The sequence below is a fragment of the Ammospiza caudacuta genome, chromosome 3 (assembly GCF_027887145.1).
Source record: "Ammospiza caudacuta isolate bAmmCau1 chromosome 3, bAmmCau1.pri, whole genome shotgun sequence".
NCBI lineage: Eukaryota > Metazoa > Chordata > Aves > Passeriformes > Passerellidae > Ammospiza > Ammospiza caudacuta.
In genome coordinates, this window is record NC_080595.1 from 5,783,753 (window position 1) to 5,800,060 (window position 16,308).

Sequence of the window (16,308 nt, forward strand, 5' to 3'; positions counted from 1 at the left end):
TACATTTTGTATGTGATATTTCAGGATTGATTGTGATTCCTTTCCTGAGCCTTGGCCAGGAGAAGCCATTTAGACAAGATGTATCATGACAGCTTAGTGGGTAATTTGTGCCCCATTGGCTGCTTCCCTCTCATTCTCTGGGCCATCAGCCCAAAACATGGCATGCTGCTACATAATGTGCAATTAAGCTTTATGTCCTCATGGACAGTTGCATCTTTAATAGAGAAACATACTGGACCTCTTCTTTATCAAAAGAAGCCTTTATCAAAACTAGTAGGTTTGATACTCAGAGTTGAAATTGCACATTGTCTTGTCCAGCAGAAGGAAATTCAACTTGGGAGGCCTGCAGTGACCATGGAAACTTTTCTGATTCTTAATATTCTGTCTGTAGGCAGAGGATCCCTGGACAGGATCCAGTGACTTTTTTGTATGGCTTTCCAGGAGCAGTGGCTGTTGCTGGGACTGTTCTGTGCAGTTTTCCACTCCACTTCTCTCCTTGTAAAGCTTTGACCTTTCATCAGAAGTATAAAGGTTTCAGAGAAAGCTGAGAAGACTCAGTAAGTCCATTAAATACCTTTAGAATAATGGCAGGTGAAGATACCTGTACCCTTCAGCCATGGAAAAGGATCCTACAGGGAGTACAGTAAAGGGCTGTAAAATCCCTAATGGCCTGCAAAGTCAAGTGCAAGAGTTACAGAATAAGTTATAGCAGAAAGTAACAAAAGTTGTTTCAACTGAGTGAGTCCTTAAAGGGGTGCTAAGAATAAGGCAGCTGAACATCTAATTTTATCATGTGGTTTCTTACTTCAGACTGCTTCAGTGTCAAAGGAATGGAAGGTGGCAGAAGCAGTACCAATTTTTAAATAGCTTCACAAGATACCACTCCCTGACACTGACATGTCCATCACAAAGAATCCAAAGCTGTGGTAAGACTGGCATTAGTGGGCAGATGGGTGAGGGTGATCTAATGAACAGAAGCCAGTATGGCTTTTATAGAGGCATCTGTCTACAAATGTGGGGAGCTCTTGCAAGGCATCTTTTGAGTTTGTGAGGATAATAATTACTAAAAGATACTCGACAGTAATCATTTCCAAAGTAGCAGTCAGAAAACAAATACAATCCTAAGAATTTCCTGTGCCTTGGTCTGATTGACACCCAACTCTGGAAATTCTGTTAATCAAATGTAGTATTACCACAGGAGTGTGCACCTGATTCTAAGGTTTTGGGTCACAGAAAGGAGGAAAAAGTTGGCTCATCTGAAAGCTGCAAATAGGCATTTTTCTGCAGTTTGGTGGAAGGTAGTGGGAAATGGCAGGCTTTCCTGTCCTTCTGATCATGCTGATAAACAGAACTGGAATATAGTTGCAAATAGGATGTTTGCTCATGATAAATTTTATTCATAACTTAGTGTTGATTCTACACCATAAGCTGAATGTTTTTGCCACCACATTGTCTCTCCCTGTAGAGGGAAACTGTCAGGCTGAATCCTGTCAGTTCTGCATTATTTAGCTAAATAATTTTATTAGAAATGTAGGACCTCACAGCTCTCTTAGCCTAGAGCATCCAGTCTCCTTTTGACAGCACAACATCAGATTTCTCTGCTAATGCATTGGTGCATTGAGAACTACTGACAGTAATTTCATTCTCTCCTAGAGGATACCAGTTCTTAGAAAAGGAACAAGCATGGAGCACATCAGCCATGAGCATTTATACCTGCCATCTTATAAAGAAAATTGTATCATCCTTTTTAGAGCTTTATTTTCTTAGGCAGCCAAGTGTGTCAGGCCACATTGTGCACATTAAACACAACGTAGGGCTCCTGACTAAGCCATATTTCAGCCAGACACTGCAATGAGTCTGCATCCTAGGGCTGCCTTTTCCTGTTCTGTTTATGTCTTCTGGCAGCCCTTGAACTCTGCATATCAAATGTACTGTTCTGCATAATGTACTGTCTAACCTAGAGGAAAGCTGAATTGAAGTTATGGATTTAGAGTTGGAGTAACAAGCTAACTGCAGGGTTTCATTGAATCAGTGTCAAAATGCTGCATGCTTTTCTTTTGTAGGTTTGAAGAAATCTTACTTATGAAGCCAAAACCAACTGTTGCAATTTCATAAGTTTTCCTTTCATTTTTAGCACTTTTCATAGGCAAACTGGATGCACTTGGTCCTCATGCACATACTTCAGATTTTTGGTGAGAGCCACTCTCACACCTACTTACCAGAAATTGTTCTTGCAAATCTATTGCAGCTAATCATGTCGGTTTTCGAGAACAGCATGAAGGAAAGGGGCATCACTGAGAATGAAGCCTTTGACTGGGAGAAGGCTGGTACAGACATCTTGTTGTCCACTAGCACCTCAACTCCACCACAGCAGAACACCAGGCAAACAGCAGCCATGTTTGGGTGAGTGTTGTAGTTGTACCAGTCAGACAGTGGACAGCAAGCTCAGTTCTTTTTTTAAAGATTTCAAGGCCATTATGATTCTGGGAAGTTGGAACAGCATAGAGGGCACCACTTGATCTATCTTTTTTGATACTAATTTATGTCTGTGGTGGTGGATGGTGAGCTGAGTGCTGAGCACAGCTGAGTGCATGCTCCGCTCACCCCTCCAACACAGCTCCTCAGCCTGTTCACAGTGTGTTTCATGTGAACAAAGGTACACAGAGACTGATGCTCAGAGGTACAGAGGAGTCCAAATAGAAAAGGCTGGATTAGAACTGGTTCACTGGTCTGTCTCGGTGCTTTTTTGGGGCTGACATTAGGGGATAACAGTAATCCCTAGTAATGTTATGGAAGATAAAATCTATAGGGCCTAGTAAGCATCATTTGTTCGTGCAAAAGGAGAGGTTTCTTCACAGCTCAATATGGTGTGATGGGCACTTGTGAAGAAGTTTTCAGTTTTATCAAGGGTCCCAAGATGCTTTCACTGATCCATCCTACTGTCTTTGTAATTTTCATTGCACGGAATCCTCCTGTTCTGATTCAGGATGTCACATCTGGGACTGCCTGTTTTACCCCAAAATCTGCTGAGGAATTCCTATGGGGTGATGCAATAGCTACCTTCTGTATATACTGATAATTTTACCTTTCTTTTTGTCTCTTTTACAGGGTGGTTAATGTCACTCCGGTGCCCGGGGACCTGCTCCGTGAGAACACCGAGGATGTCCTGCAGGGGGAACATTTGAGTGACCAAGAGAACGCTCCTCCCATCCTGTCAGGCCGGCCCGTGGAAGGCCTTGGGCCGGCTCCGAACACGGCTTTTAACGAGGGGGAAGTTTGGGAAGAGACAGACGTGAATCGCAACAAACTCAGGATCAGCATCAGCAAAGTAAAGAACTTTTCCTTGTCTCCTGTGACTCTTGGATGTAGGGCAATGGTTTCATACATTGCCAGAGGCCACTCAGATCCACTGATGTAGCATCTTATGTAGTAGGCACAAAAAGCATTGAAGAATTCTCCTGTGGCAAGGGGAATTTTTTCACAGAGTAAAAGCCATTGGGATTAATTTAGGTCTTTATGCAAGTGAGATTTTGGGGGCCAGTAATGCTAAAGTGAATCTTTTTTACCATCATGTCATTATCTAGGATTTTGATACTTCAAGCAAGGAAATTCTAGTCCTTGCATAGCTGATATAATATCAGAAATGTCTCAGGCATGGAAATTAAAAACCAAAATTTTATTTTGTCCCAAGCTCTTGTGTTACTATAGGACACGAAACAACACAATGCACACGTGCTGCTTAAGGTTCTTAAGGTGAAAAAAGGAAGTTTATTTTCTGACTCTAACATTTATAGATTTTTAAAAGTGACAGTGGATTGGAGGGTGAAAGTGCTACTTTTCTAATAACACTGGACAAACCAACAGTCTATCAAATTTTGCTTCTTCTATAAAAGAATGCAAAACAGTAAATTATTTACAGAAAGTGTGTGAGAAAGTTTTTTACAAGAATGTAAACACCAGAAGGCTTAAAAAATCAGGGTGACACTCTTGGGTAAATAAATGTAATCAGAGATGTCTTCATAAGCTGTATTTTTCTGTACCTTGAATCATCACTCATTTTTCTCTTCCTTTTTTTAACTTTCTTTTTTAAGGGTAGGAAAATCTATAGGGAGCATCTAACAATGGTTTCCCCCCTATGAAGAGTAAGAGGAACCATTACTTAATATTCTTATATTTCTGCATTCCAAGATCATATTAAGCTTTTTTAGCTTACATAAAATGTATACTTCAATTGATTTTCCTCATAATCTCTAAGGTGTTTCTGCATTCCAAGATCATACTAAACTTTTTAGCTCACATAAAATGTATACTTCAATTAATTTTCCTCATAATCTCTAAGGTGTTTCTCAGTCCTTTCTTGTAAATGTTACCTAATTTCTTGGAGGCATCCCCAGTGAAGGTTGATTCCATGATAAATGTCAAGTATTAGAATCTGACAGTTAGTTTATTAATAAGGTAAATTTACATACTGCAAGTAAATTAGTATTAGTGGCAGGTCATCAGATACATACAGTCTGTTAGCAGAGAAATGTTCATCAGACTTTAAATGTTGTCAGGGCCTATCAGATTCACATCACAAACCTGTTTTTAATGGACATTTGTAAACTGGCATGTTAAGTGTGTTAGTCTTCTGAGGCTGACCAGAATTCTCTTCAGTCTCTACTAGTACAAAGTTAGTCCTTATTTCAGCAATATGGGTATCTCCACTGTCCTTAGTCTTCTTAGAAATGCATGGACAAGAAATAATCTAATTTACTTAAAATTCTCCAGTGCAAATAATGCAGATCAATGTGTTATCTGTATGAAACATTAGCAGGGACGTTCCCCAACACTGAGAAATTATGAATGAAGTTCAAATTACTTCTTCATCTCTCACTGGTAACTCTGCATTCCCAGAAGTTTTCATTTGAAGGTATATGAAATGAGAAAAGCCTGATGGAGAGGGACAGTTCTGTTCACACAACATATATTAAAAAAAAAAAAAAAAGAATATTACAGAACAATCGTAGCAACTTCTGTGTGTTTTTCTTTGCATTTCTACCACCAGGTGCTTTGATGCTCTTCAGTCAGACTTTGCACAGGGGAGTCCTTTCTGCATGCTAGCTGTGTGTTCTCTCTTAGGTACCTCATTCACAAGTCCTGTCATAGCAGCAGCTCAAGGCAGGGGAGGTTTCTAGAAGCTCCACAGCACAGCCAGGTGACTCTTGTGCCAGGCTATTTGTTGTCAAGCTGCTGCCAGAGGAGCTTTGGGAGTTTCTCAGCATGGCAGGGAGCACTTCAGCCCTGACAGGTTCTGTAGCTACACAGCAGGCTGTGCAGCACAGCCCAGGGCAGCAAGCTCTCCAGAGCTGAAGTCCTTTCTTTGAGGGTTGTTATCTTTAGTTTGACTCTTGCCTGTCCTTTTGCTTTGCTAGACTTACTGTCTTCAGTCTGACTGTTCTCTGAGAGAGGATTGGTTTTTATTTAAGTAGCAGTCACTATGTGGAGAAAAACATGATGCTTCCAATTTGATACCTAAGGACACAGCTCTACCTCTGCTTGTAATCTGAGGCACCAGAACCACAAGGGCACTGGTGTGTTTAAACACCCTTCTATTTCACAGCATCCTTCATCTTTCAGTCTTGTAGCACTAGGATTAACTGGCTCTCCCTGTCTTGCTCTTTGTATTTAGGACGAGTGGAGCTTGCCATGTTTTTTCTCCCTAATAACTGTCTAAGGTGATCCTTACTTCTCTGTGCAGACAGTTCAGATCTCCTCCTGTCCCACTTCTCCCATTTCTGTGTTAAGGACAGAACTACTGTCCTTAACAGTGGGAGTCGCTGTTCTCCCACACCATCCCCCAGTTCTCTGCTCGTGAATCTTACCAAGCTGGTGCTACCCAACAGTTACATCAGCACTTTGCTCCCTTCACAAACACATTTGACCTTTGTTGCTAACCTTCTTCTGGCCATGACTGGACTACAGATTAAATCATTACCATCTATTCTGCTTTTCCTCTAATGCTTGAAAGTTCTCCTCCACTCTCCTTAGCTGCAAAAGCTCTTTAGTTATGCATTCCAACTCCAGCTTGGGTGGTTTAGGTCTGCTAATTTATGGGCACTGGCTGACTTGCCATGTACACATTGCATGCACAAGGCAGCTGTCTGGATCAGCAGCGCTTTCCTGAGATGCTGTTGTGCTTAGACCCTCTGGCATTAATGGGGGACAAGGGGAAGAAGGGCAGGGAAGGGTGGGCATTCTCCATACAGATCCCCACACACAGGCAGTGTGCAGCAGCTGATGCTGCATGACAGCAGTGTTGAATGCAAATCCTGTGCTGCTGCTGTGCTTTTTGCCCCTCTTTTCCAAGGAAAATCAGCACTGTGGAAGGCAGAGGGCAGCTGTGTTGGTCACCTACTTTTGCTCCTCTGTTTGCTGCTAAATTAAAAAAAAAATAAAATTTAATAAGGCAATATGAAAGAGGAAATATGGAATGATAGAATGTCCATGAATGTGTTCAGCTCCCTGCATGACCTTGGTTCTGTGGAGAGCTCTTACTGATGTTGTGGTTGAATGGATATCATGGAAGACTTTGTTTAAAGGACCAAGATTAAACAAACAAATAAAAAAAAACACAAACAAAAAACCCAAACCACCCTGGTAATTAGGAGATGCCTTAGTCAGACCAGATGTAAAAGTGTGTACATTGCGATGTAATGCATGGCCCCTGATAAAATGAATGTTGACAAACAAGGCTCTTAGGCATCTTGGATAAGCAGTTAGGGTTTGTGTATGCAGTAGGTTTACCCATGAGAACTCCTTTGGATCAACACTCAGAGTAATTGAAATGCACAGACCACCTTGTAAAGATGTTTAAATATTTGAATTGATTTTAAATCCATACCTGATTTTAATAGCAGCTGATTGCCAGGGCAGAGGGACCCTGCCTCTCTTCAGACATTGCTTGTGTAGATTGTGAGATTGTATCCTGGGAGAAAGTCCAGAGCAACAGTGAAGGATGGAAATCAACGTCTTTGGCCAGATCTTGAAGTTCTTTGTGTTTCCCCTCTCCAGACTCAGTGCATGGTGGAAGAGGAGCAGAGAAACGGGGTGTGCCCCAGTTCCCCTGTCCGAGTGCCTCCGGAGTCGCCGACCGCACAAGTGCGCTCCCTCCGCTACCGCCGCGTCAACAGCCCCGAGTCAGAGCGGCTCTCCACAGCTGATGGAAAAGCAGATCCACATGAAAGAAGGTTTGTTCACCCTCTGTAGCCTTCAGCAAGTCCTGAGGATTCACTCTTGAGACCAACCTAATCATTAGACCAGCAGCTAATGCTTGCAACTTTATCTACATTGACTTTCGGTTCACCTCCTTCTCTACTTCCCTTTTCTTTGTCAAAAATGTTGATGTCTCACACATGGAAGGCTTTCCCCAGAAGAGTCTGCAAGGCTTCTGGATGATGCTTGTTGAAAACACTGCAGTTGTCCTAAAATCTGGGCAGCAGATGCTCTGGCTTTGTGCAAAGCAAGCAGCAGATGCAGGCCAAATGAGAAACATTGATCAGAACATGGTTTGAAGGTTTTTTTCACAAGCCAGTCGAATTTAACAAGGGGGAAAGGTGTTCTTGGGTGGAAATGGTTATCATCCTGTCTACAGGGCAAAGAGATGCTGAATTGGCTGTCATACTGAAGCACTTCTTCACACCATTGTAGGTTCTAAAGAAATATTTTTGTTTAAGCCTGTCGTCCTGAAGTGTACCAAGAACTGAGTGAGAAGGGCCTATACAGGCTTTCTCTTATGGTCACTGTCATTGCCTGTAGCCATGATATTTTCTGAAAAATCCTTTCCTTAGGATTTTTTCTCCTGAGAAGTCAGGAGGCCTCAGGAACAAAATGTAAACAATGATTATCTGCTACTGTGGAATGCAACAGGTTCACCTGTGATTGGTCTCATGTGGTTGTTTCTAATTAATGGCCAGTCACAGCCCAGCTGGCTCGGACTCTCTGTCTCAGACACAAGCTTTTGTTATTCATTCTATTGTTTTTCTATTCTTAGCTAGCATTCTGATGAAATCCTTTCTTCTATTCTTTTAGTATAGTTTTAATATAATATATATCATAAAATAATAAATCAAGCCTTCTGAAACATAGAGTCAACATTTTCATCCCTCCCCTCATGCTGGGACCCCTGCGAACACCGTCACAGGTGCCCACAACCCCGATGTGTTTTGAATGGCTTCTTGTTGTGTCCCCAGGTCTCGAATGGACATCCCTGGCTCTCCGTCCCGGCTCGTGTGCTCCTCGCAGCCGGCCCAGATGCTGTCCATCGACACAGGCCAGGCTGACCGGCAGGCCAGCGGCAGGATGGACGTGTCGGCCTCCGTGGAGCACGAGGCCCTCAGCAACGCCTTCCGCTCGGTGCCGCTGGCGGAGGAGGAGGACTTTGACAGCAAGGAGTGGGTTATCATTGATAAGGAGACAGAGCTGAAGGACTTCCACCCTGGTGCTGAGCCGAGCACCTCTGGAACCACGGATGAGGAGCCCGAGGAACTGAGGCCTATTGAAGATGGGGAAGAGAGAAGGCGCCTGGGGGCAGATGCTGCGGTGAGGCCGAAGACTCACGATGGGCGAAGTCGGGGTATGCTGCCTGTGACTGAGGAGGACAGTTCCCATAGACATGAAGGACCTTCTCAAACAGTGTCTGACAGTAGACATGAACAGCAGACAGGAAGTCCAGCCCACTCCCCCTTACATTCAGCACCAGCCCTCCGACAAAGGAGACGAGAATCTGAACCTACTGGTCCTCAGAGACAGGTAAGATCCCTGGGTCTGTACCTTGTTGCCTATCATAGCATCATCTTAGGAAACCTCAACTGTGCTGGAGAAGTCTTTGATTCCAAGCATGGATGCTCTTGTAAAACTCTTCTGACAGTGCTGGCAAATGTTGTGAACACCTTAGAAGTGCTCCCAAAAGCCAGTGATGTCCTTCTGAGGACACACTGTTATAAAGATCTTTCAGCCATTTCGGTTCAGGGACAAGAGGAGAGCACAGTTGTGATTTGGATATCTCCACTCTCTCCTTTTATGCTCTCCCACAGACATTTTTTAGTAACTGCTTAGCTGTATGGAGGTATTGCTAGCAAATCTTCTCCACATAGTTTCTCAGAGTGTATTGCAAGAGAACGACCTCTAATCTAATAACACATCAGCACTGCACACTCCCATAACAATGCAAATCATAAAATAACTCCCTAAAATTAATCTTTCTTCTAAATACTTAACAAAAAGCTCAGAGTAGCCAGCACATACATCTCATCAACCTTACTTCAGTGAGGGGCATTGCTGTTACCATGTATTTACTCACAGAAATGTTCTTTACCTATTGTGTTTTTTCCATATAGTTGTAGAGGGCTTTTTTCCTTTCAGTTTTGCTTTTTTCCTGTGGTCTTCTGATGCTATAAAGTAGTTCAGTTTTTAGTAGGATGTTATTTATTAGATTAGCTGAAAAAAATATGATACACTAGGCACAGAGTTCCTGTCATACCTAATCTTGTTTAAGAAGAAGGCTGTCCCAGAGTGTTCAGTGCAAGAGGCAATCAAATTGTTCCCCTAAGAGCTTTTTGCTTTTTGTATTTATATGTTGATGAAGATCTCTCATGCACATGGGATCCATAAGCAAAGCAAAGAGCAGGCAAGTTTTGAGTCATGTACACAGGGATACCCTCCCATGACAGTGCAGTCTGCCTGTTCCTGTCTGGAAGATGATAATTTCATTTCTGCTTCCCTCTTGAGCTTATTCTCCAAGGAAGTGTTCACTGGACTGGAGCATGTTAAAAGAACATCCTTCTATTCAGGTCTTGCCCAGAATCTTCTCTTCTCTGGATCCCCAAGAGATGCAAGAAGAAAACCGTGAACGAGACAAGAATTTATGTAAAAGGAATCAAAGCAAATCTTTGCAAATCACCAGGCAAGGTGTTCCCTGTTAAGGTGTATGAGCATGTACAGGAAGGATAGAAATGCTGACAGTAGGCACAAGGGCTGTCCTGCTGAGCGTGGAACAGAAGCAGCACATGCTTCTCATAGAGACTGCATTCCAGTTGCAGGGCTCCTAGGTGGAGGTGTTTGCTGTAAAAAGCCAATATGTGGAATGCCCCTGGTATCTAGAAATTGCATAAGGCAAGCTTGGCAGAGTTGGAAGGGTCTGTGTCTGAATTTGCTGTGGTCTGTACACCTCGGGGGTTGGTCAGTGCAAGATCTGCAAGGTGCAATGAACATGGTAAGAGCCAGCTGATAAGAACCAGCTGTAAACAACAGCAGGGACATTTCACTGACATATTTAGTGTGGCTAAAGGAGCCTGGAGAGGCCTTCTTGGCCACAGCACATGCACCCCTATGTCAAATGACTGGGGGAGTTGGATATGATGCAGCACAGACTTCTTATCACTGCACAGGGATATTTAAAGAGCAGGCAAAAAAGGTAAAATAATGAGATTGGGGGTGATTACTGCTAATATATCAGGCAGCCTTTGTTCTCCAGCAAACTGCATTTTTTTTGTTCCTATGTCCTCAAATACCCTCTATTAACTCTGTGGCCTAGCTTTGTACACACAGACTAACACTGAACTTCTTTAGCTGACTGGGAATTAGTGGTTCTTCCTTTGATGTCTGAATCCTTCAGTTACCACTGCAGCTGTGCAGTGATACTCATATTTTCCCACTTGCTGTCACAAAACCAGCTATTAACCCTCAAAGGGACTTGGTGCCTAAAGGAAAGTAGAAACCTCTTTTCCTTGGGTGCAGCAAATATGAAAGGATGGATGGCTGGGACACTGATAAGAAGTTGACCAAGGACTTAACTAGTGAAAATACTGAAGGCTTCATTAGCAGTGACAGATGTTTCCTGTAGCTCATGCTTTTGCTTCTCTGGGTTTGATTAGAACTGTGGTTGTGTGTGTGTGTGTGTGTGTGTGTGTGTGTGTATGTAGGTGAGTAAATCTTCCTTATCTTTAAATATGTATTGAGCCTGTAAGATAGGTAAAAATGTCACTAAATGCTGAAATACCACGACTGAAGTCATAGGCTTTGTTGTACCCATCTGTGACCTCATTCTGGTGTCCCAAAAGCTGGTGATCATCCCTTGGTGTCAGTAGCATGCTCACTGAAAGCAAATGGGGAATCCCTGCTCTAAGTGCTTCCTTCTGTTTCTCCATTCTCTGGGTCCATTCTGTGAGCCATCATTTGTAACTGGCAGAAAGACAATGACTTCTGGATTGTCACAGAATCACAGCATGCCTGAGCTTGGAAGGGACCTCTAGAGATCATCTAGGTCTACCCTCTGCTCCAAGATGGATCATCTAGAGCAGGTTGCTAAGGACAGTGTCCAGTCAAAGTAGCTCTGAGGATGGAGACTCCACAACCTCTTTGGGCAGCCTGTTCCAGTGTACAATCACTGTTATGGTAAAAAAACTTATAAAAATGTTTAAATGGAATTTCCTGTATTTCAGTTTCTGTTCCTTTCTTCTTTTACTTTCACTGGACATCACTAAGAAGAGTCTGGATCCATCTTCCCATCAGGTATTTATAAATGTTGTTAAGGATCCCTCTGAGCCTTCTCTTCTCCAGTCTAAGCAGTCCCAGCTCTCTCAGCCTCTCCTCAAATGAAAGGTCTTCCAGTCCCTTCATCATTTTTGTGACCCTTCTCTGGACTACCTCCAGCATGTCCACGTGTCTCTTGTACTGGAGCACAGAACTGGAGCACAGCCCTGCAGGTGTGACTCACAGTGCTGAGCAGAGGGCAAGGAGCATTTCCCTCAGCCTGCTGGCTGCACTCCTGACACATCCTGAGGGGCTCTTGGCCCTTTTTGCCACAAAGGCACCTTACTGGCTTGTGTTCAGCTTAGAGTCCACCAGGACCTCCAGGTGCTTTTGTGTCAAACTGCTTCCAAAACAGGTGGCCCACAGTGCGTTCTGTTCCTCCACACTTCCCTTTGCTGAACTTTGTGAGATTCTTTTTGCCATTTCACCAGCCTATCCAGGCATCTCTGAATGTGAGCAAAACCTTCTGGTGTGTCAGCTGCTCCTCCCAGTATTATGTCATCTGTGACTCTGCAGAAGGTACACTCTGTCCCATCATCCAGGTCAGTGATTAAGTTGTTAAATAGTAGTGGCTGCATTATCAGCCCCTGGTTGCACCATTAATGACTGGACATTTTTTCTCCAAACATGGTATTTTATGACCAGGAGCCCACAGTTTTCAGTCTAATTCACTATCTATTTATCTAGCCCGTATTTAATTGTTTTGTCTATGAAGATTTTATGGAGACAGTGTCAGAAACCTTACTAAAGTCAAGATCAACAACCTCCCACCCTCTCAGCACAGAAAGCTCTTGGGTTCATCAGACGTGACTTCCCCTTCATATATCCATGTTGACCGCACCTTCTTATGTTTGGAAATGCCTTCTTCCAGGAGGATTTGCTCCATGTCCTTTCAAGCCTGACCAGCCTTCAATTCCCTGAGTTATCCTCATTTAGAACTCAGATGTTTCTTCAAATATGTCAGTCTTTTGGAAGACAGATGCTGTAGCTCAAATGTGAGAGATGATGGTGCTGTCCTCGTTAAAACTCTGTGGGTGTGAGAGGGAGCACAGAATGATCAGATGCTGCTGTGAGCAAAGTCGAGTACAGAGGAAGCTCTGAACAGCCTGGGGGAGTTTTTGACCCAAATATTCTCACATATTAGGAATCTCCCAGTTTCAGATGACAAGAAAATGGCTGCAGTGGAGCACAGATCTCATGGGAAGACCTGGTATAAAGGGGGAACAGAAGCTGTGTCATGTTCAAGCCCTTCTCTCTGTGCACCACTCAATACATCTGTTTAACAGAGCTCTAAGGGTTTACTTTAATGTATGCATTTCAGGGATGACCTAATAAGACTCAGGGGTTTTTTTAGGCACTAGTGTGCAGATAAAGCTGTAGAAATAGATAAAGAATGACTGGAAGAAAAGATTGAAGCTGCACTTCTGTTTACCTATTAATCGTGACACAGGGTTGCTGTTACTGCTGGAAATAATTTAAACCCGTACCTCGCAATGTAATTTAAAAATCTGTCAAGCTCTTAAGTATGCTGAATAAATTCACTGGTATTTGACAGGCATGGCAACTTACTGCTGCCTTCTGCAGTGAAAAGACTTACAAGCGTTCATGCATGCATGAATTTTAGAAACTATTTCTGACTATGCTCAGGTCTGTGCTCATAGGTATGTCTTGACTCAGTCTCCCCTGTTGCTAGTGCAATTGGCATTTTACAAAATGTTTGGGGATTCACCTGCCTAAAACATGCCTGTCCAAATGATGTCACATATAAAAAACCACAAGAGAAGTGAAAAATTAAAGTGGGAGATGATACTTACTCTGCTTTACCTATCCTTGAATTTATTCTGCAGGGTTCAGAGAGCATTTTGCTTAGGCTGATTCTTACAGGCCTAGAGTTCATCTGTTAGAAAAGGTCCCAGTGTGAAGAGGCACTACTGTGGTTTTCCTTACCAACTCAGCTGTGTAGTTAAAATCACTCTTTGAAATCATCTTGATGCTGTCTTCAGCCTCTTTTCTCACACAGCCAGGAGAGTGCCACAAGTGGACTTGCTTAAAATTGTTTGTGTCTCGAGCAAGGGCAGCAGGGGGAAAGGAGCTGTGTCTCTTGGTTTCCTTTGCCTTCTACAGCATCCTCTGTGGGCTGCTCTGAGGCAACCTGAGGGACCATTTCTCAGTGGTGAGAGATGGGCGTTGGCAGAGGGGAGCACTCATTGCTCCTCCCCCAGTGTAGTTCCCACTGGTCTGTGTTTGATGCCTGTTGTAGATGATGGGATTCTTTGGCACTCAGCTCCTCTGTCTTCCCTCCCCATGAGGAGAGAAGCTTGTCAGCTGATGGAGAAGGATGAGTGTAGAGTTGGCCTCTTACACTCTTTAGATTCAGGGTCCCTGTCCATCCATGTGTTAGAAATAAAGGATCAGCAAAAGGGTGGTAGTGGAAGTAATATTCACATATGTTCTTTAAATATAAATGTATATATCTATCAGGTAATAGCAATCAAAACCTTAAGCTCAGTAGACATTCCTAATTACATTTTATATCTGTAACATATATTGAGTTCTATCAACATCACGTTCTCCTGGGACTTCACACACAAAGTGTCCCACTGACCCTGTCCAAACAGAGCAGGATAGGCCTGATGGAAGGTGGTCCAGCCTGATTGCTGCAAAGGGATAAAGGGGGGCAGCACCTTCAGCATTGACTGAGTAATTCAAGCATTAGAGCCTCAGTGAGAAAAGGTGGCATGTCTGTAAGCTCAGCTTCATCCTGCAGGCAGCAATACCAAAATGCACTTGCTGATGGGGTGTTGTAATTGCTTCTCCATGGCCTGGGCAAGTTCCTTGCTCCTTGATGTAGAGGAGGTCTCTCTGGGTAGCTGGAGTGATCCTTTGAGATCTGAGAAGTCTTTACCATATTGAGATGATATATACCTTGGAAGTCATACAATATGCTGAACCCAAACATGGAACAAAAATTAGGAATTCCAGTAATGCTTAGTTGTGCAGCTTGCAAATAGCACACCCAGGGCTGAATTTCTACCCTGTCTATGCAAAGAGAAGATGGTTGTCTTTTTGAGAAATTAGAGCTGCTGTCTAGATTTTATTTGTCTCTCTTGAGTACTCTGTATGACAGCATTACATTATTATTATCTGAGACTCTGATCTATGCACTGACATGCAGTACATTTAGGACTGTGAATAATTGCTTTTCACATTCAATGCCAACCACGAACTGAGTAGCTCTGAGGCTCTTCTGAAGATAAGATATCTGCCTCAAAGCACTGCAGAGATATTGAAGGTGACAGGAAAGAGATGACACTGGATGACATTGAGCTCTTTTTCTAGTGCAAGGGCAACATCTCCAGTAAGGTAAGGAGAGCAGTTTAAAGAAAATCCAATATTGCCTTTCTGCATTTCACCTGCAGAGACTTCCTGAGAAGAAATGCAGAAGGAAGGGAATGCATTTCCATTTTCCCTTCCTTCCCTTGAAGGGAAAAAAGTGATTCCAGGAAAAAAGGTCTGGTTCTGGAGATTGAGGCTGCTGACCCTTGTGAAAGCGCTAGTTTCATAAAAGAGGTAGAAAGGGGAGGAAGGGCATAGCACTTCCAGGGTGAAGGATCTGAAGTCATCCCCTTAATGCCTCTCTCTTCCATGCAGAGCATAAAGGGAAGGTAGGGACTGCAATCTCATCCTGGCACAAACTGTCCTCAGTGGGTGCACTTCCTCCCTCTCCTGGCTATCCCAGGGTCACAGAAGCAGAAAAGGAACCTAAGAGTGCATCTTCTCCTCATGTCCTCCTATGGTTCTGTGTTTTGAATTTCTCACTGAAGGGAGAATTATACTCTGCCTGCCTGTCCAGCTGCTGTCTATCCACTGCTTACCAGAACTGGAAGCATTAACACTCCCCCTGCAGGTACTCAATATAAAAATGTATCAGGAGGCCAGCAATGTAAGTGTGAGAAAAGAAAAGTCTACTAACAGCCCCCAAACTTGCTTTTTCAAATCCCTGGAGTGAGTTTTAATAAGATTCATTGAAAGAGCCCCTGAGAATCCCTCACTTTCAAATACACATAATCATTTTAGCACTGTTTCACCTTCTGTCATCCATGTGGTTCCCAAATGTGTTCAGAGTTGGACTCTTACCCATATGCAAGATGTATGAATAGCTTAGTGGCATGCCCAGATGAGCACTGCCAGTGAACAGAGAGGTGTGAGGCGTGTGTCCTGAAGAGCCAGAGGAGGGGACAGAGCAGCAGAGCCTGGCACCTCTGGTGTCACTCTGCTCTGTCTATGGCTGGGGAGAGCGTGGCAGGCCTCCATGGTGCCCATAGCATCCCTGGGAGCTGATAGCCATAGAGAGCAGTAGGTAAGGCCCTGTGTAGAGCAAAAGCATTTTTCATCCGCCAGCGAAGATGTCCGCAGCATGCGCATCACAAACCAGGGGCGAGTCAACTCTTTTGCCTGACACCTTTTCCTCCACTCTTCTTGGTCTTTTTCAGTTGGAGGAGGACAGGCCTTCTCAGCACTCCCTCCCGAGGTACAGCCCCCTGAGAAGACTGGCGTCCTCCGTTTTCTCCTCCTCAACCCTGGAGACAGAACACTACCCTCACGTTGGTGGCACTTTCATACAGCGCAGCCGTTCGGCGGAGAGCAGCCCCGTGCGCATGCCCCACCGCAGGCACATGCCCCTCACGGCAGGAAACCACAGACTCATGCCTTCCGTCCTCCGCATTTCCAGGTCCC

The 16,308-nt window shown here is 43.8% G+C and overlaps 1 protein-coding gene across 1 annotated transcript in view; it reads left to right on the forward strand.

Annotated features, from left to right (window-relative positions):
- Positions 1-16,308, forward strand: part of TTBK1 (tau tubulin kinase 1) — a 93,972-nt gene that overhangs the window by 57,357 nt on the left and 20,307 nt on the right. Inside the window, exons 10-13 of the mRNA XM_058802758.1 lie at positions 2,249-2,403; positions 3,109-3,328; positions 7,054-7,229; positions 8,232-8,790. Coding sequence (XP_058658741.1) covers positions 2,249-2,403; positions 3,109-3,328; positions 7,054-7,229; positions 8,232-8,790 — 1,110 coding nt within the window. The remainder of the gene's footprint in view (positions 1-2,248; positions 2,404-3,108; positions 3,329-7,053; positions 7,230-8,231; positions 8,791-16,308) is intronic.